This window comes from Cinclus cinclus, chromosome 14 (genome assembly GCF_963662255.1).
Source record: "Cinclus cinclus chromosome 14, bCinCin1.1, whole genome shotgun sequence".
In the NCBI taxonomy this organism is placed as follows: domain Eukaryota; kingdom Metazoa; phylum Chordata; class Aves; order Passeriformes; family Cinclidae; genus Cinclus; species Cinclus cinclus.
The window spans coordinates 4,976,193-5,001,226 of record NC_085059.1 but is presented as its reverse complement, the minus strand read 5'-3'; the positions used below and the strand labels follow the sequence as shown (position 1 = coordinate 5,001,226).

Sequence of the window (25,034 nt, the reverse complement as noted above, 5' to 3'; positions counted from 1 at the left end):
CGATGCCCGCCGGGCTCGGCACCGAACCGACCGGTTTTGGGGAGGGGGGTGTCCGCCAGTGCCCGGTGCCCGCAGCCGGGCGGGCGGAGCGGGGTTCCCGCTGCCGGGAGTCCCCGGCGCCCTCCCGGCGCTGCGGGGGAGGAGTGGCGGCAGCGGGGGAAGGGGGAGGGGGGCTACGCCGTGCGTATTTTGGGGAAGGCGGTGAGATGGAGAAGGGGAGGAGGAGAGAGAGAGAAAAAGGAGGAGGAGGAGGAGGAGGGGGCTGTGGAGAGACGTAAAACTGTCACTCGGTCCATCCCCTCCGCTCTCAGACTTTGTGTGTCTTTGCGTGTCGAGAAGCGGTTCAGCCGGCCGGGCTGCGCTCGCCCCCTCCCCCGCCTCCTCTATCCCTCCCTGTCCGGCTCCGGCGGCGGCTTCCTCCCTGCAAAAGCCGCTCGGACCCCCCCGGGGAGCAGGGGTTCCGGCTGCGGGGGCGGGGAGGAGGGGGAGGCTGCGCGGAGCCGCCGCCGCTCCTCTCCGCGCTGCTCCGTTCGCACACCGGGCGCGGGATGCTCGCGGGACAGAGTTTGCCATGGCAGCTCCCGCTGCTGCTCGCAGCCCTCTCCTGCTTGCCGGCTCCCAGCTGCGCCCAGCTCCGCTACTCCGTGCCCGAGGATCGCGAGCCGGGCTTTTCTGTGGGCGACCTGGCTAAGGACTTAGGGGTGGAGGTGCGGAGCCTGGCCGCCCGCAACCTGCGCCTGGTGAGCGAGGGTGGGCAGCGGCACTTCCAGGTGGACCTGGCGGCAGGTGTGCTGCTCCTGGACAGTAGGCTGGACCGGGAGGCACTGTGTGGGCAGAGCCCCGCGTGCTCTCTGCACCTCCAACTCGTCATGGAGAATCCCCTCCAGCTCCACCGGGTTGAGGTGGACGTCCTCGACGTGAACGACAACGCACCCCAGTTCCCCAAGCCAGAGGTGGTGTTGGAGATCACTGAGGTTGCCAACCCTGGGACCCGGCTGCCCTTGGAGGTAGCAGAAGACCCGGATATGGGCTCCAACTCCATCTCCACCTACGAGCTCAGCCCCAGCAAGCATTTTGCCCTGAGCATCAACGTGAGAGGAGATGGTGTTAAAATGCCCGAGATCGTACTTGAAAAAGCCCTGGATAGAGAGAAAGTGCCTGTTCATCATCTAACACTGACAGCCCTGGATGGAGGGAATCCTGTGAAATCTGGCACTGCCAGGGTTACCATCCATGTCTTGGATGCCAATGACAACCCTCCTGTCTGTGACCCACCCATATCCAAGGTACTCCTGGAGGAGAACGTGCCAGTGGGCACTCTGGTCACCAAGCTGAATGTCACCGACCTGGACGAAGGTCCCAACGGGGATGTGGAATATTCTTTCAAAACCAGCAATAATGCACCTGGTAAATTCACTAAACTGTTCTCCTTAGATGCCCGTACAGGGGAGATCAGAACCAAAGCCCCACTGGATTATGAGGAATCCAGTGCTTACGAGATTGCAGTTCGAGCCAGGGACAAGGGGTCCCCAGCCATGGAAGGCCACTGTCACCTGCGAGTGGAATTAATTGATATCAACGATAACAGCCCAGAGATCCTGCTGACCTCTGTCTCCAGCCCAGTGCAGGAGGATGCAGCCCCAGGCACGGTGATCACCCTCATCGGGGTGAAGGACAGTGATTCCGGTGACAACGGGCAGGTCCATCTGCAGATAGCAAAAGAGCTCCCATTTAAACTGGTGTCGTCTTTTAAAGAGCATTTCTCACTGGTCACCAGTGGTCCCCTTGATCGGGAGAAAGCCAGTGGATACAACATCACAGTGAGGGCTGTGGATTCAGGGTCCCCCCAGAGGGCCACACAAAAAACCTTTTATCTCCGCATCGCTGACGTGAATGATAACGCGCCAAATTTCTCCAGCCCTTTTGATACAGCTCATGTTCAGGAGAACTCCCTCCCTGGAACTTCTGTCTTTTCAGTGTCAGCATCAGACCCTGATGAGGGTAGCAATGCCAAGCTGTCTTACTCCATCCTGGACAATGGGATGCAGGATGTACCTATCTCCACCTACTTCCGAATAGACCAGGACAACGGCACCATCTACACCGTGCGAGCTCTGGATTACGAACAGGACAAGGTGTTCCAGGTGCCTGTGGAGGTGAAGGATGCTGGGTCTCCTGCTCTGAGTAGCACTGCTGTGGTCCATGTGTTTGTCCTGGATGAGAATGACAATGCTCCCAACATTGTCTACCCGTCTGTCCCCAAGGGCTCTGCCTTCCACCAAGCCATCCCGGCCTTGGCAGAGCCTGGCTATCTGGTAACTAAAATTGTAGCAGTTGATGCTGACAGTGGCCATAATGCCTGGCTGTCCTACCAGCTGCAGGAATCTGCTGAGGCTTTGCCTTTCCAAGTGGAACGCCGCTCCGGAGAGATAAGGCTTGCACAGGCTCTCAGGGAGTCCCAAGATTCCCACAGGCTGGTGGTGGAAGTGAGGGACAATGGCACGCCGTCCCTCTCTGCCTCTGTGGTAATTGTCATTTCTCCGGAGGAAAACAGCGTGCAGGACTTCTCCAAGTCCTTGGACCTCCCCCAGTCTTCTCCCGAGGATTCCAACCTAACGCTTTACCTCATCATCTCCTTGGTGTCCATCTCCCTCGTGTCCTGCGTGATGTTTGGACTGGTGGCTGCCCGGTGCCTCAAAGCTGGCAGTGCCAGCTGGACCTTGGCGGGTTGCTGCCGAGGGACTGGCCGCAAGCACGCCTCCCATTTCCGAGGGCAGATGAAGCCAGATGGCTTCATCAAGTACCTGGACGTGGGAGGAGCAGGCTTGACCTCCCAGGCACAGAATTACACCTCTTGTTTCTCGCCCATGTCTGAGCAGAGCGATTTCCTCTTTGTAAAGCCCTTCAGCCATTCCAGCACTGCAGAGACCGTGGCGGCCTATGAGCAGGTGACCAGCACCTTAGCGAGTCCCTGCGATGGGGTAAGAGATGGCTGTTTCTCACTGTCCTCTCTGCTGAGTGCAACAGTTTGTCATATCCAGGCCAGCTGGCTGTTCTCCGTCTGTCCTTCCTCCTAAGACGGTGGCCTCAGGGAACACTTGTCACCGTCATCTCCTGGGAGGTGGCAGGTGAAAGTTTTGGCTCGGCTAGGTGGAGGTGGGGGAAGGGGCTGGGCAGAGTTATGGAATCAAGGACTTTGTGTTTATAGCAGTGCAGAGTTTCCCCTTGGCCCCGCTCGTACTTTCTTCTATTTAAAGTGATTCTTAGCGTGGTCAGGAACGGGTTTTTTTTGGAGGTTTAACTTCTTGGTTTTGTTTAACTCCTTTTTCCTACACAGCACATGAAGTGTGGTGTGGGGGAGGTTATCTGAAAGGAAAGTCTGCCTGCGTCTCTTTCGCTCAGTTTTAGAGGTGCATTGTAGAAATGTCTCATTTCTCAAACCCCAAGTGTTATTAATTACTGACTGTGCCTCAGCAAGGGATCATTTTCCAGCTTGATTATGTTGAGCAAGGAGCTGAATTGGGAATTCAGCACTAAAATACTGAAAAGTCAAGAGTGACATTATTCACAGAGATCCTGGTGACCTTATGTGCCCTTGGGCTTGGAGAGGCTGAGGAGCAGCAAGCTTTGAAAACTTGAGCTGTTTGTACTCAGATGTCTAAATATAGATGTAGGTGACTGTGTTTAGCTGGAGCTTTTATAACTTTGAGATATAAAAAGTAAAGCAATTTTGTGTCACAAATGCCTTGTCCTAAATTTGAAAATGGTAATTACAACAGGAATTCAAAAAATGGAAGGGCTATTCAAAATATTGGGAAGGGCTTATCTAGTGCACTATTGTGTGTCAGCGTGTGCAAAAATGTGTATCTGAAATCTGGAGGGCAAGTCTTGAAACAGCTTCATTTGCATGCAGCATGGGGACCAGTGGGGCATCTATTTTAGGGGAGTAATTTATTCTAATATCTTCTTTCATGAGCATCATCAAAGCTGCAGTGAAATTAGTGAGAACACATCTACTAAATAAAAATCTAGGTCAGCTCTACTCGTTTTCACTTTTCCTTAGTAATTGCATGTACAAGCAGAATAATCCTATAAAACTGATGTTCCACTATCAGCTGCTCCTTCCGAAAATAGCTGGGGGAAGTGTTGTCCTTTCCAGGTAGTATGTAATCACTCTGGAGTTAATTAAGATGATCTCGATTTTCGGAAGTGTGTGTGTTTTCCCGACAGAAATAGTTGTGTTATTTAGTGCTTTCCACAAAGGCGTGATTCAAACAGGAATATACAAGCTTGCTCCATGTCCTTCCTTATTTACAAAATGTTCATTGTCTGGTTGTAAAACAACACGGGCAGACAGCGATACGGGGGCTTATTAATGAGGTTACAAATTGTGCTGCTGTGTCTGAAGGTTATTGTGTCTCCTAAACAAATAATGCTTTTTCCTCTTGCTGTCGGAAGTTTATTCTTTCCTCCATGGACAGAAAAAAAAATATTGTAGTGCTCCAAGGCCACTAGGAGCAAGGAAAAGTCATTCAACTACAAAGCATGAGAGCACAAGCTCAGGCAGGCCTTTTTAAGGACAGAAGAAGGAGAGATTAGGAAGGTTTGTTACCATTTTACCTTAGAGTATTTAAAAACATCTTTCTCAGTATCAATTAACTCTGCCACCCCCTCACACCCTCCCTTCCTCCTCCAAGCTCATTACTGTGGTACCACTGCTCCTGCTGAATTCATGCCCTTATCAGTTTATTTCATGCTTCATTTCTTTCACAGCCTGGTTTCCTGAGCTGCTTTGGAAGATTATTCTCTGAACAGTTTTTGTCATGCTTTTTGGTATTCATGCTGCTTCAGAAATACTCAAGAAAGGGGGTAGGGGGGGAGCTTTCTCTTTGTTCTAATTGATTTGCTTCACTTGGACAGAATATGCTGATATTCCAGACTGAAATAATCCAGGATCATTTTCAAATGCAAGAATGGAGGTATTAAAACTCTTCTTTTTCTTTGCAGCAAGCTCAGCCTAACACAGACTGGCGCTTCTCTCAGACCCAGAGACCTGGAACAAGTGGGTAAGTGGCTCTTCCTTCATTTATCTGTGAGATGAAGGTTTCTTTTCTTGGTGTGCCACTTTCAGTGCTGGAAAGTCCAAGAGTGGCAGCTCTGAGAGCTGGTGTCCCTGTCATTGATGGAGTCAGAAGTGGAGTCAGAAATAGGGCTGTTCCTGTGTCAGCTGTGTTTGGTGGGGGTGTGACAGCTGCTGTTGGCAGTGGTGTGTCTGGGTTTGGTGTCTGCACCTCAGGACCTGGAAGGAACTCCAGGGGAAGTCAGGGGATGGTTGAAACACTGGACACTGGGTTTCATACAGAAACACCTCTTTGCTAAAGCAGATTCTGAGCATGTCAATTCCTTCCCGAGTCAAAAATCTTAATTTGTCTCCCTTCATGGAGGCCACTGGAAATCTCTCCCTTTTTACCAATCATGGCACCCTGAGCTCTGTGCTGCTGAGACGTGTTCACAGAACCACGGGATGGGTCAGGGAACCTCAGAGCTTCACCTGCTCCCACCTTCCTGCTCAGCTGGGTCATCCAGAGCACACAGCACAGGATTGTGTCCAGGTGTTGGAACCCTGGGAGTTTTGAGCTTTCTGTGCTTTCTGACACTGATCCCCAGGAGAACCCTGCTTTGGACTTGAGGCCTTGGAGAAGCTTCCAAATTTGAGTGATGGACTTAGAATCACTGGTGTGTAGTTTTAAGTGTGTGATTTCACATAGTGAAGGGTTTGGAATTTGGGGCCTTTAGAATGTAGTAATAGGTAAGGAACAAGATGAAAGTTCTTTGGTGTTGTCTCTTTCTGTCTTCTTCCTTCTTCATGCTTTCAGGTAGTAGTTTTTGGTTGGACAGTCAGTGCTACACTGTGGGTCACAGGAGTTTGGTTATTGGGTCAAAAGTATAAATAATATAGGTGTTAGTTCTCCATTGGACTGTTTAGCTTCAAAAAACCTTGTAAGTAGCTAAATTCATCTCCATTTTGCTCGCTTTTAGCTGATAGCTAGAAGTGTTGCAAAACTCTCTGTAGTTTAAATAAGGTTTAATAAACAGCCAAGTCAGAACATGAGGAATTATTCTCCTTCATATTTTTAATCCTGACTCTGAGTAAAAAAAAAAAAAAAAAAAAAAAAAAACAAAAAAAAAAAAAAAACCCAAAAAACAATCCATTAATAAGTTGGTGCAGTTTACCCATTTACATCCAGGCAGTCCTGGAATATCCCCAGAGAGGGAGATCCCACACCTCTCTGTGAGGTCAGAAAAGAAGCCCCAGAAGCAGAGCAGAGAGCTCCCAAGTGAGTGCCCTGCTCTTGGTGCTCTCTTGCCCTGGTCCACCAAGGTTTCTTTGTCTTGGTCCACAGTAAGAGACCACTGGCAACAGAATGTTGTTCTTTGCCTCTCCCGTCTTTTCTGGTGACAGAGATCCCTTCAGAGGGTGAACTCCCTTGAAAGAGAGAACTTTAACTGCATTCCATCTTTCTCTGGGGATACCCCAACCAGAGGTTACTCTGTATGAGGGAGCTGGCTCCAGGGTAATTTATATGTGAAAAGACTGTATTTTTTTGGGGCAAACCTGAGGCTTATACTCTCTGGATAATCAGGAGTAAATTTGAGTGATGTGCTTTCTCATCTGGCTGGCTCAGGCACTGTATTTCTGTGCTTTGTCATTCCTGGTGGTCATTTGGGCAGCTCCTATGGAGGTTAAAATAGTAACATGGGAGTACTGGGTGCTAGGTTTTGGTGTCAGAGCTTGCAATTCAACATCTGCAGCAGCTGCCTGTGCCTGACTCTCTGGGTCTGGGTCAATAATTTATCTTATCAGAAAATTAAGAGATTGGCTGTAGCCAACTTGCTGAAGTGATTAAACTTTCCTATGCCAGCTGATAAAACTAAAATGGAGTGAGGGTTTGATGTAATTAGATAAAGTGCTCATAGTAGAAACTGGCCTTGGACTTTAAAACAAAGCTATAGCTGGAATAGTTTCCTCAGAGGTCTGTTGAGTTCCCCATCACTGGCAACATTTTAATCAAGGAAAATCTTTCTAAGCATTTCCGCTCTAGTTCAAATGACAATTAACAAAGCCCTGTTAATGCAGAAGTGCTCCACAGCTGCTGTAATTGTTTTTCTGTGAGGAGGCAGCAAATGAGCCCCGTCAGAGCAGGCTCTGCTGCTCCCTCTTCCAGCATCATGCTGGAGCTCTGCAGGCCACAGAGCTGACACAGTCCAGACCCCCTCAGCTCAGTGACAGGGACTTTTCTCAGGTCATGGGACAGTGGCACTCAGCCCAGCTCCCAGCCCCTTCCCGGATCTCTTCACAAGCTCCATCCCCTTCCCAGGGCCTGAGACAGCAGCAGCTTGTGGTGTGGGAAGAGCAAGGGCAAGAGCAAAGGCAGCCTCTGCCTGTTTATGGGGTGCTGAACGAGTGTGACACGATATTTCTATGATGTCACTGCTGAGGATCTGTGACCTAAGTGCCCAGGATGGTCCCTGGAGCAGCTTGTCTTCCATCACAGAATTGTTTGGGTTGGAAGCTTATCCAGGGATGAGCCGGGACACCTTCTCCTGGTCCAGGTTGCTCTGAGTCCATGTTGTGACAGAGGTTTCCATACCATGGGCTGAACCCTGACTTTGGAGAAAGACTTTGCCCAAGCACAGGCTGCTGCTGAAATAACTGGAAAAACTCAGTGGATTTTCATTCCTGCTGGTTTCCCCCACTTGCCTGTGTCCACATTTGCAACAAAACAGTTCGTGTAGAGTTTTTCCCCGTTTCTTTCATCCTGTTTTAAGTTAAATGAAGGGGGATGTTTATTATGCAAGCTATTAAAGTTATGAAATAGAAAGTGCTCTCCTGTGTTCAGTGCCCAGCCCTGACATCTCCTTGGTGATCAAACAGGCAGCTCCTGGAAAGCAGCCCACTCCCCATTGTGCTGCTCCCGTGCTCTTCCCAGCATTTTGATGCCTGGTGTGTGAATTCCCCAGGCACTGCTTGGTAGTACAGGCATTAAAGAGGGGGCAAGTGCAGCTGCCTGAGCCCGGCTCGCTGTTCTCTCCCTGCTGTTAAACCTGTACAAATGTGTCTCCTGCTGACAGGTGAGGCTCTGTAGCACCACGAGCTCTCTGAACTGCAGGGCTCTGCTCGGTGCCAGGGGAGCACAGCCTGCCTTTTAGCTGAAAATCAAAACAAGGGACGCGCTCTTAACTCTGTTTGACCCAAATTAAAGAACAATAAAGACACACCAGCTTGGGGCAGGGGTTTGGATGGAGCGTGGGGGGAGCCTGGCGCTGACCCTAAGACAGAAACAAGCTCAAAACCCTGTTGGGATTTCTCCCTTGCTGTCTCCATGGGAGCTGGGGAAGAAACAATCCTGTCTTTTCTCTGCATAGCCCAGCCCATCACAACAAATCCCACATGGCTCTGGGCACCTGGAACCAGGCAGAACAGGGGAAGCTCAGTCAGGCAGGGACCAGCTCTTGATCTTGTGCATCGCTGCTGCTCCAGGACAACAAAGGGAATCTGCTCTTTGTTCTGAAACACGGGAGAGCTCTGGTGCACATGCTCAGGAGAAAGGAGCTCAGACAATATGCTCTGAAAATGTGGTAGCGAGGCAGACCTGAGCAAAGCAGAATTATCTTGTTTGGAAGAAATATGAGGATAGGATGATTAATTGAATGATGTTTGTGTTTTGTTTTTCTTTAAAAAAAAACAAAAAGAAAAGAAAACAAAAAACCCTCCACACCCGTGCTGTCGCTAGGCAAATGTAAATGAATCCAGACTGATTCCGAGCAGCAGATGCCATTCCCAGATAAATCAGATCAGTGGCTGTAGTGGAGATTACAGTGATGAATTGGCCAAAGTGGAGTAAATGAATGGTCCAGCAGCATCGCAGGATATCCCTGTGGGATCATCGGTGTGGGGTTTCCCTGTGGGAGGAGGCTGGTGGTGTAGGGGAGGAGAGTGCAGGGACTGGAACCGGTGCAAAGGACCCATCTTGTTGTTCTGGTTTGTTTTCAATGTTGTGCCCTGCGTGTTCATGGTGCTGCCTGACCCTGGCTGCTCTTTGTTTTGGTGTCCGTGTGATGATTTGTTCCGGAAAACACCGGGCTGGAGTCAGGATTTCCTTCCTGGAGGATGGGGAGGGCTCTGAGCTGCTCACAGGTGGGCATGAGGGGGTGAGGCAGGTCTGGGAGGCACCTCGTGGCAGGAGCGAGGACAATTTTGGGCTTTGTGGACGGGCTGGGAGGAGATGCCAGGCAGGAGACACCCCAGAGACAGCGGCAGGGGACTCAGGGAAGCAGTGTGAGAATCCATGGCAACTCCAGGGGAGGGAGGAGCAAAGCGCGTGGAGAAGTTGCCGGATTGCCATTTCACACCCCCCTTCCATTTGTTTTCTCCAATCCTAAATCCCCCTTTGTTAATGCTTCCCGAAGCTGTTGCTGGCCAGGTTTTCCCCTCCCCGGGCTGAGCACAGCCAATGGTGATGTTCACTTTGCTTCCCTTGTTTATCCAACAGCATCACAGCTGTCCTGTCTGGCCCAAAATATCATCCCCCCACCCACAGCATGAGGGGCTTGGGGCTGGCACTGGAGATGCTACAGCAAGAGACAGTCAGGAAGGAAAAAAAAGGATTTAATTTTTTTTTTTAGCTCTTTACTTTGTTTTCATGCAAGAGCTTCAAGAGCTGGGCTTGCAGGACTTATCAACAGGCTGCATGTGTGTGCTGGGGGCTGGGGAGAAGAATACAGAATAGTTCTTTAAGCTCTCAGGGGTGTTCTTGTGGCTCAAAGCATGCAGGTATTGCCAAGGAGAAGCTTGTGGTGTGTTTTTGGTGTGCCTGATTATTGGAACCCTGAATCCTGGGAGTTTTGAACTTTTGTGCAGTCAGGCACAGACCCCCAAGGGAACACTGCTTTTGACTTGAGACCTTGGAGAAGGCTTCCAAAACTGAATGATAGAACTGGAATCACTGGTGTGTAGTTTGAATAGAGGTGTGTGATATCACATGGTGAAGGGTTTGAATTTGGGGTTTTAGAATATAGTAATAGGTATGGGACAAGATGGAGGTTTTGAAGGTTTTAGGGCATTGTCTCTTTCTTCTTCTTCTTCTGCTTCTTCTTCTTCTCCTTCTTCTCCTTCTTCTCCGGTTTAGGTTGTATTTTTTAATTGGATAGAAAATGCCACCCTGTGGGTCATGGGTGCTTGGTCATTGGGTCAAAAGTATAAATAATTCAGGTGTTAGCTTTTAGTTGGACAATTAGGCCTTAAAAGACCTTGTAACAAGCAAAATGCATCACCATTTCCTCCTTTTTAACTTGTTAGCTCCAAGTGCTGAGGTGCTTGTTGTACTGTAGATAAAAATTAATAAACAACCGAGTCCCAACATGAAACTCCATCTCTTGTGCTTTAATCCCAACTCTGACAGAACAGGGAAAAATAAGATGGAAATTAATACATGACAGTGTGCCAGGACACTGACCCCACCTCTGTGTCTAGGGGGGACATCCTAGAGCAAATGGGGCCAGAGAAGGAAACACGGACATTCCTGGGCATACAGAGCATGGGGGTGGATACCCAGCAGAAGGACAGCTGGCCACAGCTGCAGGCTTTGCCCACATCCTTCCTAAAAATAAATAATTGCAGACCCAGGAGCCACAGGCGTGTCTGTGGGTGTTGTAAAGGCTGAGGAATTTACGCTGTGAGTTTGTGTCGTGTTGTAGTGGATCCAGGAGCAGGTGCTACCAAGCATGTGCACAGGGCACCAGTGAGGCTGTGCAGATAAATAATGATGGATTTTCTGCTCATTCATGGAAAATGTGGAAATGGGCACATGCCATGGACAGGCTGCAGCTTCTCACTGACAGGAGCAAGAGGAGCAGCACAGCCAAGTGCCACTGTGGGAAGTTTGGGAAGTAATTACAATTCTCACTCACATTGCCATCCCAAATGCACCCCAGGGTGAAGCCAGCAGTAGTATTTCCTTTGCCAGCTGTGCTTCCACACGTTTTGCAGGTGAATTATAAAGCTGTACCAGTGTCTGGGCTAAAATTCCTGCTTCTTTCTGCCTGGGTTGTATTTGTTTGCCCGGTCAGTTTTGAGTGGCAGCGATTCCTCCACAGCTCCTGCAGCACGTGGAAGGTGGAGCTGGTCTCAGCTGCCTCCCCAAGGCCTGGGGAAGGTGTGAGTGGAGCCCTGCAGCCTGAAAAACCACAGCAGCCTCTGGAGATCTATTGGAGGGCATGGCTTTGAAGGGACAGCCATAATCTAAGTGACAGGGTTCTCCTAAGGGTGAGAACTGCTGGGCTTTAATGTGGGCTGTGAATCTCTGGATGCAGGAGGAGCTGTGCCGGTGGAGGAGCTCTGCTCCAAAGGGGTTTTCCCCGTGCCGAATTCTTGGGGCTGAGCAACTCAAATCACCAAGTGCTGCCACGTCCTGGGGAGCCTGGGAGAGAAGCTGCCTTTTTGGGGAGTGTCTGGGAGTTGTTTGCGTCCAGTGATGAAGGCCACACCAGTCCCCAGTCTGTTTGTGTGGCTTTGGCTCAGCAAACACCTTGCAGGGAACCACAGAAGCCCAGGAAGGGCCAGGCTGTTTTATCTGGCAGGTTTGACCTGGGGGGTTGTGAAACAGAAAAGGTTGAAGACAACTTAGGGGCTGGAGTGTGTCCAGGGAAGGGAATGGAGCTGGGAAAGGGAGTGGAGCCCCAGGAGAGGCTGAGCGAGCTGGAAAGGGGCTGAGCCTGGAGAAAAGGAGGCTCAGGGGGGACCTTGTGGCTCTGCACAACTCCCTGACAGGAGGGGACAGCCGGGGGGGATTTGGGATCTGCTCCAGGGAACAGGGACAGGAGCAGAGGGAATGGGCTTGAGCTGCACCAGGGGAGGTTGAGATTGAATATTCGGGACAATTTCTTCTCTGACAGAGTACTCAGGTGTTGGAACAGACTACCAGGGCAGTGGTGGAGTCTCTGTCCCTGGAAGGATTTAAAAGCTGTGCAGATGTGGCACCTGGGGCTTGGGTTCGTGCTGCAGTTGTCAGTGCTGGGTTAATGGTTGGGCTCGATGATCTCAGGGGACTTTTCCAACCTAGCAATTCTGTGATTTAATTACTGGGGTCTCCTGTCAACCCTACAGACAAAAGACTGTTCATAAAGGACTGTGAGGCTGCTCAGAGCCTGGCTTTGCTCTGAGCATGGGCTGCAGCCTTGTGGTGCAATTCTGGAGTGGATTTGCGTTGCTGGGGCAGGCAGGAGCTGTTTTGATGCTGGGAACAGGACTTGCCCCTGGATAACTCCTCTCCCTCTTCCTACAGACCTGATCTGATCATGGCATTGGAAGCTGAAGGTTTTTTTAGAGGTGTGTCCTGTCCCATCCCACCTCCCTTTCCACAGTCAGGAGAACACAGAGCTGGTCCTCTCTGCCACCTGTGAGCACTCCTTGCAGGGTCCACTCTTTTGTCTATTAACAGCCTAAATCTCAACAGATTCAGTATTTGGGCTTCTTTCTACCTCATGCAACCCTTTAAAACTATTTCCTTCCATTATGGACCGTTCTGGGCCAATAATCCCTTTATCTTCATTTGTCATGGCCCTTGAAGTCTGAACCCTCCAGATCCTGCCAAGTGGGACAAAAGCTGTAAAGACTTTTGTAGAGAAAAGGAAATATCCAAGTGATGGGATGTGTTTCTCATTGTGGAGAGCCCCAAGAATATCAGGGGTTTCATCCCCAGTTTTATGTATAGGAAAGCTATTTTAGGTAATTTAACAGGTGCTACGTGTATTAGTTGAATTTTTCTCTCTCCATCTGCTTCCTGCACAGCTGAGCATGTGCCATGGCCGGCTGCAGAGATGGATCTGAAAAATAGGCACAACAACCTTTCCAAAGAATTTCTCAAAATATCCTTCCTGGCATGTCTGGGATGCAGGTGGTGGCAGGATGGCCTGGGGGAAATAATTACTGGTCTGGGCTCTGTCTCCTTCAGGAGTGTTAGAAGAGTTCCAGGGAGAGGGGACACTGCCCAGGCCCCACTTTTAGAAACATTGCAGGGTTTTGTTCTGCCTTCATCCAGCACAGCAGCAATCCAGCAGCTCCACAGGCTGGAAGTAAAGGCTCTGCAGTGCTTTGGAGGCTGGAAATCTTCCCCCTCGCTCACGATTCCTCGCTAACATTTTCAATTGCATCTTTGCAAAGTCATGATCTTAAAGCTGGGCTTCATCCAGGCTCCCTCCAGGCCTTGTAATTGCATTACAGAAGTGGACGGGAATGTACAGAGCCGAGGGAACGTGGGGGAAGGGTCGGCAGAATCCTCTGATAGGGATGGGAGGACGGGAAATTTTGGCAATTCTGGAGCTGATCCCGTCTTTTTTTTTTTTTTTTTTTTTTTCGGAGGCTGGGGGAGGGTGGTGGGCTGGCGTGGGAAGTAGGACAGAGGGATGCTCGCCCTGGGTTGTGTCCCCAAGGCACGGGGCTGTGTCCCCACACGCCTCGAGCTCAGCACCGGCAGGGATGGATCTGCTCCCTCCCACTTGTCACTTTGCCAGCTTGGGAATGTTCGGGCTGAGATTTTACTGCTGCTGCCGCCTCCGGCTGGAGCCGCGTGTGGGAGGCAGCGGGAGGGGATGGGGAGGAAGGAGAAGTGCGGGGGGAGGGGGGTTAGGCAGGGGAGCAGAGACCGCTCGGGAATGGGGCTGGAGGAATGGGCTTGAAGATACCCCCGGCTCCGGGAAACTGAGAACAACGTCGCGTAAATGGGGGTGAAAGGAGGAGAAGTAAATCCCAGTCACATCCCCTTGCCTCGAGCGGGGAAGCCTGGGAGCGGCCGGGATCACGGGTTAGGAGAGGGCATTGCCATAGGAGCCAGAAAGCCCCAAATAAGAGAGGAGAGAGGATGCTGAGAGTGTCCCGTGAAAATCCGCAGCCCAAGCACTTCCCACAGCCCTGCCAGGCGCCTCGCAGTGCTGAGGTCTCGTCCTCCGGGCACTGAGCTGCCCTCTCCATCCCCTGGGGCTCTGACAGCACTGCTCTGGCACGAATAAACTTTCCCGGTTTGTTGTGGCGCTGCTGTGACTCGTGTTTCCAGCTGCAGAGCAAGGAAAACAATTTTTCAAGAATCCATCGGGCGATTGTGCAAATAAATGTTTGCGAGGCCTTTGGCTGCCATAGTGACGAGCTCCATGGCAACCCCGCAAGGAAATGAATAATTCTGTGCTCGAAGTGGAATAATTTTGTGCTGGGAGCGAGTGGAAGATAAACAGGGACTTGATGGCTGAGGGTGCTGCAAATTATCTGATGAGCAAAGCGCCCAAGTGCCCCCCTGGTGTGGGTGCTTGTGGCAGCTCTGGTGATGGAGCGGTGCTGGGATGCAGATGGATGCACTGGGGCTGTGGCAGGACTGCCAGAAGAGCCGTTTCTCTGGTTATTCCATGATTTCCATGTAGCCAGGTTTGTTGAAGGCAGCTCCAGGTGGTGCAGAAGCTGTACCTGTCTCTCCTGACGCAGCACCTGGCCTGTGCTCCGTGTCCACCACGCCCTGAACCCCTGAAGATGCTGCACCCCTGGCTTTGTCTCAAATGTGGCTTTGATTCCTTCTCTCCAGTTCTAGCTACGCTGAAAGCATTCCTGAAAATGAAAGCCAGCTCTTTTCTGAGCTTTGAAGTGTGGAGTAGAACTGAACAGAGAGAGAGAGAGAGAAAAAAAATCTATCTTATGGGGGATGGGTTTTTTGAAAAACACGCAGTTGAATCAACAGCATTTGTGTTAAAACCAACGAGTCCTTGGAGTATTTCCACAGGATCTCGCCTTCTCATTCCGGGCAGGCTCCCTGCAGCAGCATCCAGAGATGGGGACGAGTGGGGAGCAGTGGCAAGGGGGGGTTCTGGGGTGTGCCCACCCCGGGCAGGGCCAGCAGGCCAGGGAAGGCTGCTCACTGTTGAGTCAGTGATTCACAGCTGTGACTCACAGCCCCATCCTATGGGCGTGGAGGGCAGCCAGGTCTGGCCATCAGCTGTGTGCATTCTCCGCTGCGAGAAGTTATTTTTGGATGTTTTTAGATTACAGCCCTCGGGTTTTTTTTTTTTCCTGTGCCTCTGAATTCTGGATGATTGTGCTGCAAGTAAATGAGACACTTGAATTTCCTGCTTAGAGAAGTGAGTTCAATACGGTTTTTTTATATTATTATTATTGCAATGCTAAGGCATTTCTAAAATAGCTTTTCTACGTGGCGTCGTGAGGAGCAGGCACGCAGCTCTGTGCAAAATTCGGGAACGCTGGGTGCAGTAAGGTCGAAAAAAAGGACATAGTGGTGTCAGGTTGGACGTGAATCACCAGTGCACCCTTGCTGTGACAAGAGACTGACTGGTTTTACTGGTCAGCTTGTAGCCAGCGGGACAAGAAGTTGCCCTCAATTCTCCCGTGGCACCCACAGATCCACACCTGGAGCGCTGTGCCAAATTTTGGGCTCCTCACTGCAACAAAAGCGGGGCCATGTGAGAGCCACCAAAATGATCGGAGCACTGGAGCCCAAGGCAGGGTGGGGGAGCTCCTTCCTCTTGGAAGTGTGGGACCTAGGGGCACTGCAGAGTCCAACCCAAACCATTGTAGGATTCCATGATTCATGCCCCTCTTCCAGTCAGATTTTGTGATCTCACAGGGAATTTAGGGGATGTAGAGCTTTCGGTGTGCCCCAGGCAGCGGAGGGGCTGGTGAGGCTCATGCCAGGAGTTCATGTGTTCATCCCTCACTAAGAACACAAGGAAGGAAAAGGGTTTGAAACGCTGCCCATCCTGAGCTGGTGATGCCCAGTCCTCCTTCCCTGGGACACACAGCTCTAAACCAAAAGCACAAAACAGCTTGAGCAAGGTCCGTGTTTCTTGGGCTGTGCACTGGGAGGGTTGTGCCACTCAGATCCCTCCCAGGCTGCAGGGACTGCCCAGACCCTTCATCCCTCCCTTTGCACCCCATTCCTGGCCAAGTCTGGTGCCCAGCAGTGCCAGCTCTCCTGTCTGTGCCTTCATGCAGCCCTGAGACCAAGGACTGTTGGGGTGCTGAGGGGGCTTGGTGGGGTCAGGAGTCCTGGTGCAGGTGAATTTCCTGACCACAGCGTGAGCCTTTCCTTCTGTGCATTCCCATTTGTGTGGGACATGGAGCCTGTGACGGGAGGCAGGAGGAATTTCTGTAAAGGAAAACCTGGAGGAGTTGCCTGAAGGAGGGGTGGGAGAGAGGAGGGATGAGTTTTTTGGGAGGTGGAAAATGTGATGCTGGCACTGCCACGTCAAAGAGGGAGTTGAACCTGAGCCTCTGATTTCTTAACAGAGTTCAAGCCACCGGAATATTATAATTAAAAAAAAACCGAATCAAACCAACCACGTAAACAAAAAAAACAACAATAACCAACCAACCAACCAACCACCCCCTCCCAAAAAAAAAAAAAAAAAAACAACAAAACCCAAAAAAACCACCAAACCCACCCAAAATGTACTTAGCACTTTCTTGTGCTTTCCCTCCCCCCATCTCTGGGTACCACCATCATGTTAGGGCAGCTCCCAGAGCCAGGATCAGTGGCTGGGAGGCTCGGGGATGTTTCTGAGCAGCTTTCCCAAAGCCCTGAAAAGCCTGGGAACCTCATCTTCCAGCTGGGGGTGGGGCAGGAGCTGCTGGGGTTAACGGGTGGCTGAATGAATTGTGGTTTGCAGTGGAGTTTAGGTTCCTAAGTCCTTTATTGGATCTAGCCCGGGGCTCTATTCCCAGCCCCGGCTGTGACATTAACAGGTCACTGCAGCCCCAGGGCTGTCCCCACCTTGTCCTGGCACCGAGCCCGGGATCCGCGGCCGAGGAGTCTCGGCACAAACATCACGGAGGAATCAATTTGGGAAGCGAGCACGCCTCACTTCTGGATTTTTTGAAACAGTGCCACCACTCACAGAGCGCAGGAGGGCTGTGAATAGTGCCCAGGATGCCCTGGGAAGCGGCAGACAGCAGGTATTTCAGGATGCTGCCGGCAGGGTCGTGCCGGGGCAGCTTCTGCTCTATTCGTGGTTCTTTGCATCCTCTAAAAGATTAGCTGGTGTTAGAACAGCGCCTTGTGCCCGCTGGGGGTGGATCAGGCACGGGATACAGAAGGGGAGGGATGGTCTTGTGCTCCTGGCTCAGGTCTTGCATGTCTTTGGGCAAGTTGCTTAAGACCAGATTTTGTGCAGAGCACCTGGGAATGTCTGCACAGCATCCTTACGGTCAGATATTGTGTTTCAAAGGGTGTTTGGACATACACTCAGAATTCAAGAATGGTTTGGGTTGGAAAGGACCTCACAGACCATCTCATTCCAGCCCCTGCAATGAGCAGGGACACCTTGACTGTCCCAGGTAGCTCCAAGCCCTGTCCAACGTGGCCTTGGACACTTCCAGGGGTCATTGGACAGCTTCTCTGGGCCCCCTGTGCATGTACAAGGATTTCACAGGGATGGTGACAGCTCACGTGCATTCAAGGCTTCTCTCCTTGCAGAGCTTTGATGCGGCTACGAGGTCACTGTGGCAGGTACAACCTTCGAGAACGTGCCCGTGGGTCTATCCCAGTTCCAGAATGTCCACATTGAGCCTGTTCTGTGTGTGAGGGCGCAGGTGGAGGGGGCACTGGGGCAGGGGGATGCTCAGCAGGGCGTGAGGAGCCCATCTGGTGCCCAGCACAGGGCACTGAGCTGGCACCGGCCGTGCCCGTGCTGGCATTTGCAGCGTGCACGATGCGGAGCGCTCAGGCACGGAGCTGCCTGTGGGACAGCCCAGAGCTGGGGGTGTCGGCTGCTGGAGCATGGCTGAGCAAGAATTCAGGGGCTGAGCAGGAATTCAGGGGCTGAGCAGGAATCTGGTGTCCAAACAGGATGTTGAAATCTCAGGGCTTAAGGATCTGAGCAGAGTGCTGGGATCTGAGCTGGGTGTTGGGGTCTGAGCAGGGTGTTGGGGTCTGATCAGAGTGTTGGGGTCTGAGCAGGGTGTTGAGATCTGAGCAGGGTGCTGGGGTCTGAGCAGGGTGTTGGGGTCTGAGCAGGGTGTTGAGGTCTGAGCAGGGTGTTGGGGTCTGAGCTGGGTGTTGGGATCTGAGCAGGGTGTTGAGATCTGAGCAGGGTGCTGGGGTCTGAGCAGAGTGTTGGGATCTGAGCTGGGTGCTGGGGTCTGAGCTGGGTGTTGGGGTCTGAGCTGGGTGTTGGGATCTGAGCAGGGTGTTGAGATCTGAGCAGGGTGCTGGGGTCTGAGCAGAGTGTTGGGATCTGAGCTGGGTGCTGGGGTCTGAGCTGGGTGTTGGGGTCTGAGCTGGGTGTTGGGATCTGAGCAGGGTGTTGGGGTTTGAGCAGGGTGTTGAGGTCTGAGCAGGGTGTTGGGATCTAGCAACTCCTGGGCTGGGACCACAGTGGTGGAGGAGGCAACCTCTGTGCCTTGTAGCCTGGTGGTTTCAACATTTTCCTGGGAAATGTGCTAAAGTCTCTTCATGGGAAGGGCTTTCCAACCCCCCCCCATCCTCCCCTGTCTCACCTCAGGAGATCTCCCAGCTGCAAGAGTAGGGCAGCCCTCATCCCAAGGGAGCCAGCACACAGCCGAGGGGTAAATCCTGGCATTCCAATGGATGGAAAGGGCTGTGGGTGGTCAGAAGAGGGACTGGGAGAGGAGACAGCAGTGATCTGAGCGGTGAGGTCACTCGGGGACAGAGCAGAGGGGACCCCAGGAAGCTGCTGAGATGTTTAGAAAGTGTGGAGGCTCTGGAGGGAGCGCAGCCCTGAGCAGTGAGCGGTGGCTGAGCACAGCTGACACCTGGCAGACGTGAAAGCGGGGCTTGTTAGCCTGTGCACAGAGAGCTGATTGTAGCCTCGGCCACAAAACCTCCCCAGCCAAAGTCTGTCAGCATCCCCCGAGTTTTCCCAGGCAGATCTGTGGTGCTCAGCACCCCCAGCAGCCAAGGGGAACTGAGGCAGATGCCCAGATGGTCCCTGCTCTCCTCTCCCTGCTGCTCCAGCCTCTCCTGTACTGATCTTGGACTCTTTTCAAAGCAAATTCTGTGGTGCCAGGCAGCTGCTGCATGATGATCCCAAATCTCACCACGCCATGGGGTTTTCTCACCCTCCCTCACATGAATGAAGCTGCAGAATGGAGTTGTAACCTGAAAGAGGTTGAAAGGTGCATCCACTCACAGCCTGCAGAAGGACACAGGACATGGTCATACAAGGGTATATCTGCACCTCTGGGGCTTTAGGACTGCAGTTTTTATGATATTACGTTGTAATTTTAGCAATGGATTGCATTATATCCCACGACAGGGGGTTGGAAATAGATGATCTTCAAGTTCTCTTCTGATCCAAACCATTCTGTGACTCCACACTGGTGGGATTTTAAGAAGATGAGATGCTTGGCTGTAGCCTCTGAAGGCAGCAGGAGTTAGCAAGGTGCTGCTGGAAGCACCACTGAGTCCCCAGGTGTTTTGGTGGTTATTCTTCAAGAGCCTGGTGAGGGATGGACACCTCTGGAAGGCTCTCGGCTCCCGAGTGCTGTTTAATAGTAGGATTGAAAGCGTGCACTAGTCCAGCCCACTCCTCCTGACTGAACTGGAGTAACTTGCTGTTTGTTTTCTTTTCCCACAGCTCCCAGAATGGAGAGGAAGCTGGAGCCTGGCCCAACAATCAGTTTGACACAGAGATGCTCCAAGCCATGATCCTGGCTTCAGCCAACGGTTGGTGTCCATCCCTCATGGGAAAACCCTGACTCCTGCTCTGTGGGGCCATCTTGGGGTCATGCTGATAGAGAAGATGCTGTGGGGCTGATTTATCTGGGTTAGCTCGGCTGGCTGCAAAAGTTCTGCTCCCACAGATCCCAAAGCTGGTGGAAAAACACTGAGAGGGGTCAGGAAGGATCCAGGCAGAGGAGAAAACTGGTTCCTGTGGGCAGGGACACCTCTTCCACCCAAACTCAGTTTGAAACACCATCTACCTGTGCTGTGCTTGTGTTACATGGAAGAGCCAGTCTGGAGATGATGTTTTATAAACCACTTGGTTCCAGGAAGCCACAGTAAATTAAACTTGCTGGAAGGTGAGAAGGAAGGAAGGCTGGAAGCTTGTGTGTGGCTGGAGGCTGGAGCAGGGAAACAGCAAATGCCTGATTCCATAATCCCAACAAACCTTGTGTGCAGAGGAGCCCCCCGAGCCCCTCTGCTGAGCCCATCAAGGTTCCCCCTTGGCTGCTGCTGTCTCCTTGCAGTTGTATTTGCAGGAAGGTGCTTTGGGGTCATTTTGGGTTGGTTTGTGGCTGTGCAGAAGTCTTGGGCAGGGAGGGATGTTCCCATGCAAACCCAGTCTCCGTGGCTTTGCAAAAAACAAGGACAATTCTCACTCTGTGCAGCACGATGGATAAAGAGCCTGATTTTCATAGAGCCTTTGTTTATAAATACCTCCAAGTCTTCCCCCCTTGATTTAAAAATAGAAGCACAGCCATAAAACCCTGTGCAAAATGCTTGGGATGTTTCCTTTGAGCTGTCGGGAGGGAAGGAATCTGAGGGAGGAGGAATGGCTTTGGTGTTGCTTTCTTGGAAAGCTGCTGCTGCTGAACTTTGCTGCTCCTCAGACACCAGGAGACAGCTGCCATGGCTGGGCAGGGGGACGAAGGTCTGGGCCGAGGGAGTTGTTTACACTCAAGAAAAAGAAACAATGAGAAAATGTGTCTTTGCTCTGAAAAACGACCACGGAAAAAATAGCCCTTGGGGTTGCATGTGGTTATCATCACCCAGTGTCTCCAGATCCGGTTTCCTTGCTGGTAAATAAAGCTGTTTTTCTGCTCCAGCAATCCCCAGGATCAGAGCTAAGCGGGTCCCTTCCAGGTTAAGCACCGACTTTACGGAGCCCCGGGCCCTATTGCAGCAAATCTGCCCCAATCCCCAAATCTCACACGGTCCTAACCTCTCCCACGGCTCCAGTCCGCCCAGGGGGTTGATGTAAATCAAATCCCTCCTACAGATAATGGCTTTCCCTTATCCATCCTTTTCAGGCCCTTTCTGTGCTGGATGTGTGGATGGGGACTCAACACAAGTTTGGTTTTCTTTCCTCCAGCGCAGTGTTTTCGTGTCACCCTCGCTCTCTATCCCCCGTTTCTGCTCTCTCTTGGAACCAATAGTGTTGATTGGAGCAGGCTTTGATTAGAGGCAGCGCTAATTGCCGGTTAAGCTTTGTGCTACCCATCCCTGGGTGTGATTTCCTGGCCATTTAAATAATCCTTAGCTTTCACTGTCACCCCCTGAGCTCTGTTTGAGGATGCCTTGGATGTATCCTTACCCTGGGCCAGGGGTTTTCCTTGGCTTCAGCAGGAGGCAGCGCTGGCCGTGCCATGCCAAGCCTACACCGTCCAGCCCTTTGAGAATTAAATCCCTTTCCCAGTGCTTAAATTACCAACCCAAGCCACAGTATCTGAGGACCTGATTTTCCCCCGAGGGCTGTGATTTTGCTTTAGGGTTCTGTCTCCCTTCCCAGCCATCCTTCCTCTGGATCTTGCTGCCTTGCAGCTGAGAGCAATATGAAAAACCAGCCTTTTGGACGGTCTGAATGGGCAGAGGCAGCTGCTAGGGCGGCCTAAGGAGCTCCAGGACACCAGACACGAGGGCAGACATCCTGTCCTTAAAATACTCTGGCTCCCAGCGAGAATTTAGAGAGGTGCCGTGGGACGGTGGGAGAGCAGACGGAAAGGCAGCCCGGGGAGGTCCTTGTCCCCCCAGGCAGGGACACACACGCTATATTGGGTGCCCTAAAAGCCCCTCCAGCAGCTGCGGCCGCACATGCTCTGGGGCTGCACCCAGCCTCCCTTCTGCCCACGGGGGGATGGAGCCACTCGCTGGTTATTTTTGCCAAAGCCCAAATTCTTGTTTTCCTCCTCAGGACCGTTTGGGATAATGACAGGCTGCTGGTAGAGGCTGAGCGTGACCTTTCCAGCAACAAGAGCTCAAGTGCTTTGCTTGGCAAGAGCACTTCGGTGCCCATTTATAACCCTCTATTGTTCCTGTTCTCTCTTCTTTTCAGCCTTAATGTCAGTGTTACCTAGAAACAGCCGGGTGCCCTTACCCGGGACTGCCTGGCAGGCTGAGAACTTCACCAGTGCCTTTTTCTCCTTTTTCTCCTTTTTCTCCTTTTTCTCCCTGGTGGAAGCTGTGCTGAGAGTGCAAATTAATTCATGGGGGCTTGGGTGATGCTGGCAGCCCCCATCCCTTCACTGCTCAGAGCCCTGGGATGGCCCAGGGTGACACAGGGCAGCAATAACCAGGGAAGAGAAGGTGCCCAAGTCCACCCAGCCTCTCACTGGGCTGACTCCAGCTGGGACAGCCCAGAAATAACAATTTTCCCTTGGCTGGAGGCTTTGGTCCATCTGTGAGATGGTCCCTGCACATCTCCAGTCACCCCATCCCATAGGAATAATTTCTAACACCTCGACGGGTGTGGTCTTGAGTTGATTGCTAATGAAATAAGATGCTGCTCAGGCGAGTGAGGATTAGCAAAAAATATCTCTAATTACAGCCACATCTCCCCAGCACAAGATCCTCCAAGCCTTGCTAGGTCTGGAACCCATTTCATGGGGACTCTGGAAGAATTCTCTTGTGGTGAATGCTTCCAGAGTGGGAAGTGAAAGGCATTTCCCTACGTTGGGTCGCTGTGTTTGTTCACCACGGCCCCCACCCCGGTGTCTGGTTTTGGCCTCGCTGTGTTTTTCCTCCCTGCCCGCTCCAACGGAGCAGCTGCAACTTTTCAAAACTGCAGTTGCTTCATCTTCCGACCCCTGCAAAGGGAATGTGTACACAGCCGTGTTTCAGGGCGGGTGATGGTGGGATGTGGTCCAGCTTTTTGTCCAGCTTTCTAGCTGGCTTAGCCACCTCCATCTGCTTAGGGAAAAGCAAAGGCAGCACAGAGGCGTGCACAGGGCTGGTCTGGAGTGAGGAGAAACGCGAGGGGACCCAGCCCACCACCTCTGCTCATTGTTTTCCTTTGTTCCCACAACCTCCCTGCCTGTGTAAGGAGGCAGCTGCACCCCTGGGCTCTGCCTTGGGTGCCCTCGCTGGGTGTCCCCATCCTCCAGGAGAGCCTGGAGCCACCCCAGAGCCCAGCCGTGAGCATCGGGCAGTCAAAGGCCGAGACGGGAGCCACAGTCTCTCCTACAAAGGCTGAGTTTCAACAAATCATTTCTGAGCAGGGCTGGGCAAGGATCCCACCCGAGCCGTGCACGGGCAGCTGCGCTGGAGCAGAGCGTGCAGCAGCTCATGGCAACAGCATCACTCGAGCCCTGCCATCCCCCCCGTGCTCACTTCTCGCCCTGCCTCCACGCATCCCCCCCGTCTCCATCTGGTCTCCAGCATCCAGCAGAGCCCCAGCATTCCGGGGGGAGCCTGTGCCCCTCCTCGCTCCGTGCTGGAGTTTTGCATAGCGACAGGAATGAATTTGCCTTCCCCTCCCCCTGCTCCCAGGTCTGGACCATCATTGATTTCCTTCGCGCTCGGCTTCCTAGAGCCATTTTGTGGTATTGCAGGGGAGGGGTTTTCTTTCTCATCTCCCGTGTCCCGCTCCCTGAATAAACCTGGCTGCAGAAAAATACCGCGGGCAGGGTTTGAAATGCGGCGGAAAAATAAATAAGTATTGGATTTCCTTTAATGCATCACTAATGGTGACTGCACGATATGTTTGTGAAGGGCAGTTTCGGGGGTAGGGGGGTGGTTCTGTGCCAGCGCGGCCCTGTGAGGAGCTCAAGGGTGATGTTTTGGGTTTGCCACCCTGTGGGGCTGCTGGGGTTTGGGGGTCTCCAGCTGGCTTTAACATCCTGCCTTTCTCTTTCCACCTTTCCCCGGCGTTCCCCGCAGAAGCTGCTGACGGTAACTCCACCCTGGGCGGTGGCAATGGCACGATGGGGCTGAGCGCCCGCTACGGCCCCCAGTTCACCCTGCAGCACGTCCCCGACTATCGGCAGAACGTCTACATCCCGGGCAGCAATGCCACCCTCACCAACGCCGCCGGCAAGCGCGACGCCAAAAACGCCGCCCCCGCCGGAGGCAACAAGAAAAAATCCGGGAAGAAGGACAAGAAGTAGTGAAGAAGAGAAAAAGGAGACCTTAGAGCTACAGGGCAGCCGGCTCCAGCACTCCCCCCAAAACCACAGCCCAGGCCGGAGGACGAATGTGATTTTTTTTTTTTTTTTTTTTTTTTTTTTTTTGTGGTGCAAAAGTAGGAAATGTTGCGAATGTATCTCGTCATCATCAGAGCTGAGAGCAGGGGCTCGCTGCTCTCAGGTCTCGTGATGGAAACCAATCCGGAATCTAAACCGAACGCAAACAAGTGCCCTGTGAATAATGTTTTTTACAATCCCTCGGGTATTAGAATATGCAAGGGCGGAAGGTCTTTTGCCATGTCTTTGGATCACGTTTGCTCCCAGTTAGTCCGAGGAAAGGCACAAGGCTTGTGCTCGGCTTTTCCCAGTGTAAATAATTTTAATGTGGATCTTTTAATTTATAGCCCTTCAGCTATTTTTTTGAAAGGAAAAGGAAGTTCTTAGCTTAGAGCCCGCGCTCCAGTTCTTTGCTCTTAAATTTTCCATTCGTAAAATTCACCCTCAGTCAATGATAGTGATGGATTTTGGAATTTGGAAGTTGGTTGGGAGTGCTTCAGTTCCTGCTTACCTTGTCATCTGGGAAAAAAAAGAAAAAAAAAAGAAAAAAAAAAGAAAGTGTTTATATTGCATGAGTCAAAGGGAATATGGCAAAGCTGCATCCTAAACTTTTTTTTTTTGGTTTGTTGTTTTTTCAAAGTGTAACCACTAATGGCCTGAAATAAGATAAGGAAAAAAAGCCCTCCTGCTGTGTGAGAGGCAGGGAATTCCACAAGGAGCACGCCGAGGTGTGCGGCAGCTGCCCCGGCGGTTCTAGGGGTCTCCGAAGAGCAGACACATCTCAAACCTTCTTTTGCAGTAAATATTTATATGTACAGTCGATGTTCTGATGGAATTAAGG

The 25,034-nt window shown here is 51.8% G+C and overlaps 1 protein-coding gene across 1 annotated transcript; it reads left to right on the top strand.

Moving 5' to 3' along the window:
• The first annotated feature begins 2 nt into the window (after positions 1-2).
• LOC134049766 (protocadherin gamma-C5-like) lies at positions 3-24,645 on the top strand. Its single transcript, XM_062502438.1, has 5 exons — positions 3-201; positions 340-2,930; positions 5,008-5,066; positions 19,651-19,739; positions 23,892-24,645. Exons 1-5 carry the CDS (start codon positions 3-5, stop codon positions 24,116-24,118), a joined length of 3,165 nt encoding a protein of 1,054 aa, XP_062358422.1. The 3' UTR covers positions 24,119-24,645.
• The last annotated feature ends 389 nt before the right edge of the window (positions 24,646-25,034 follow it).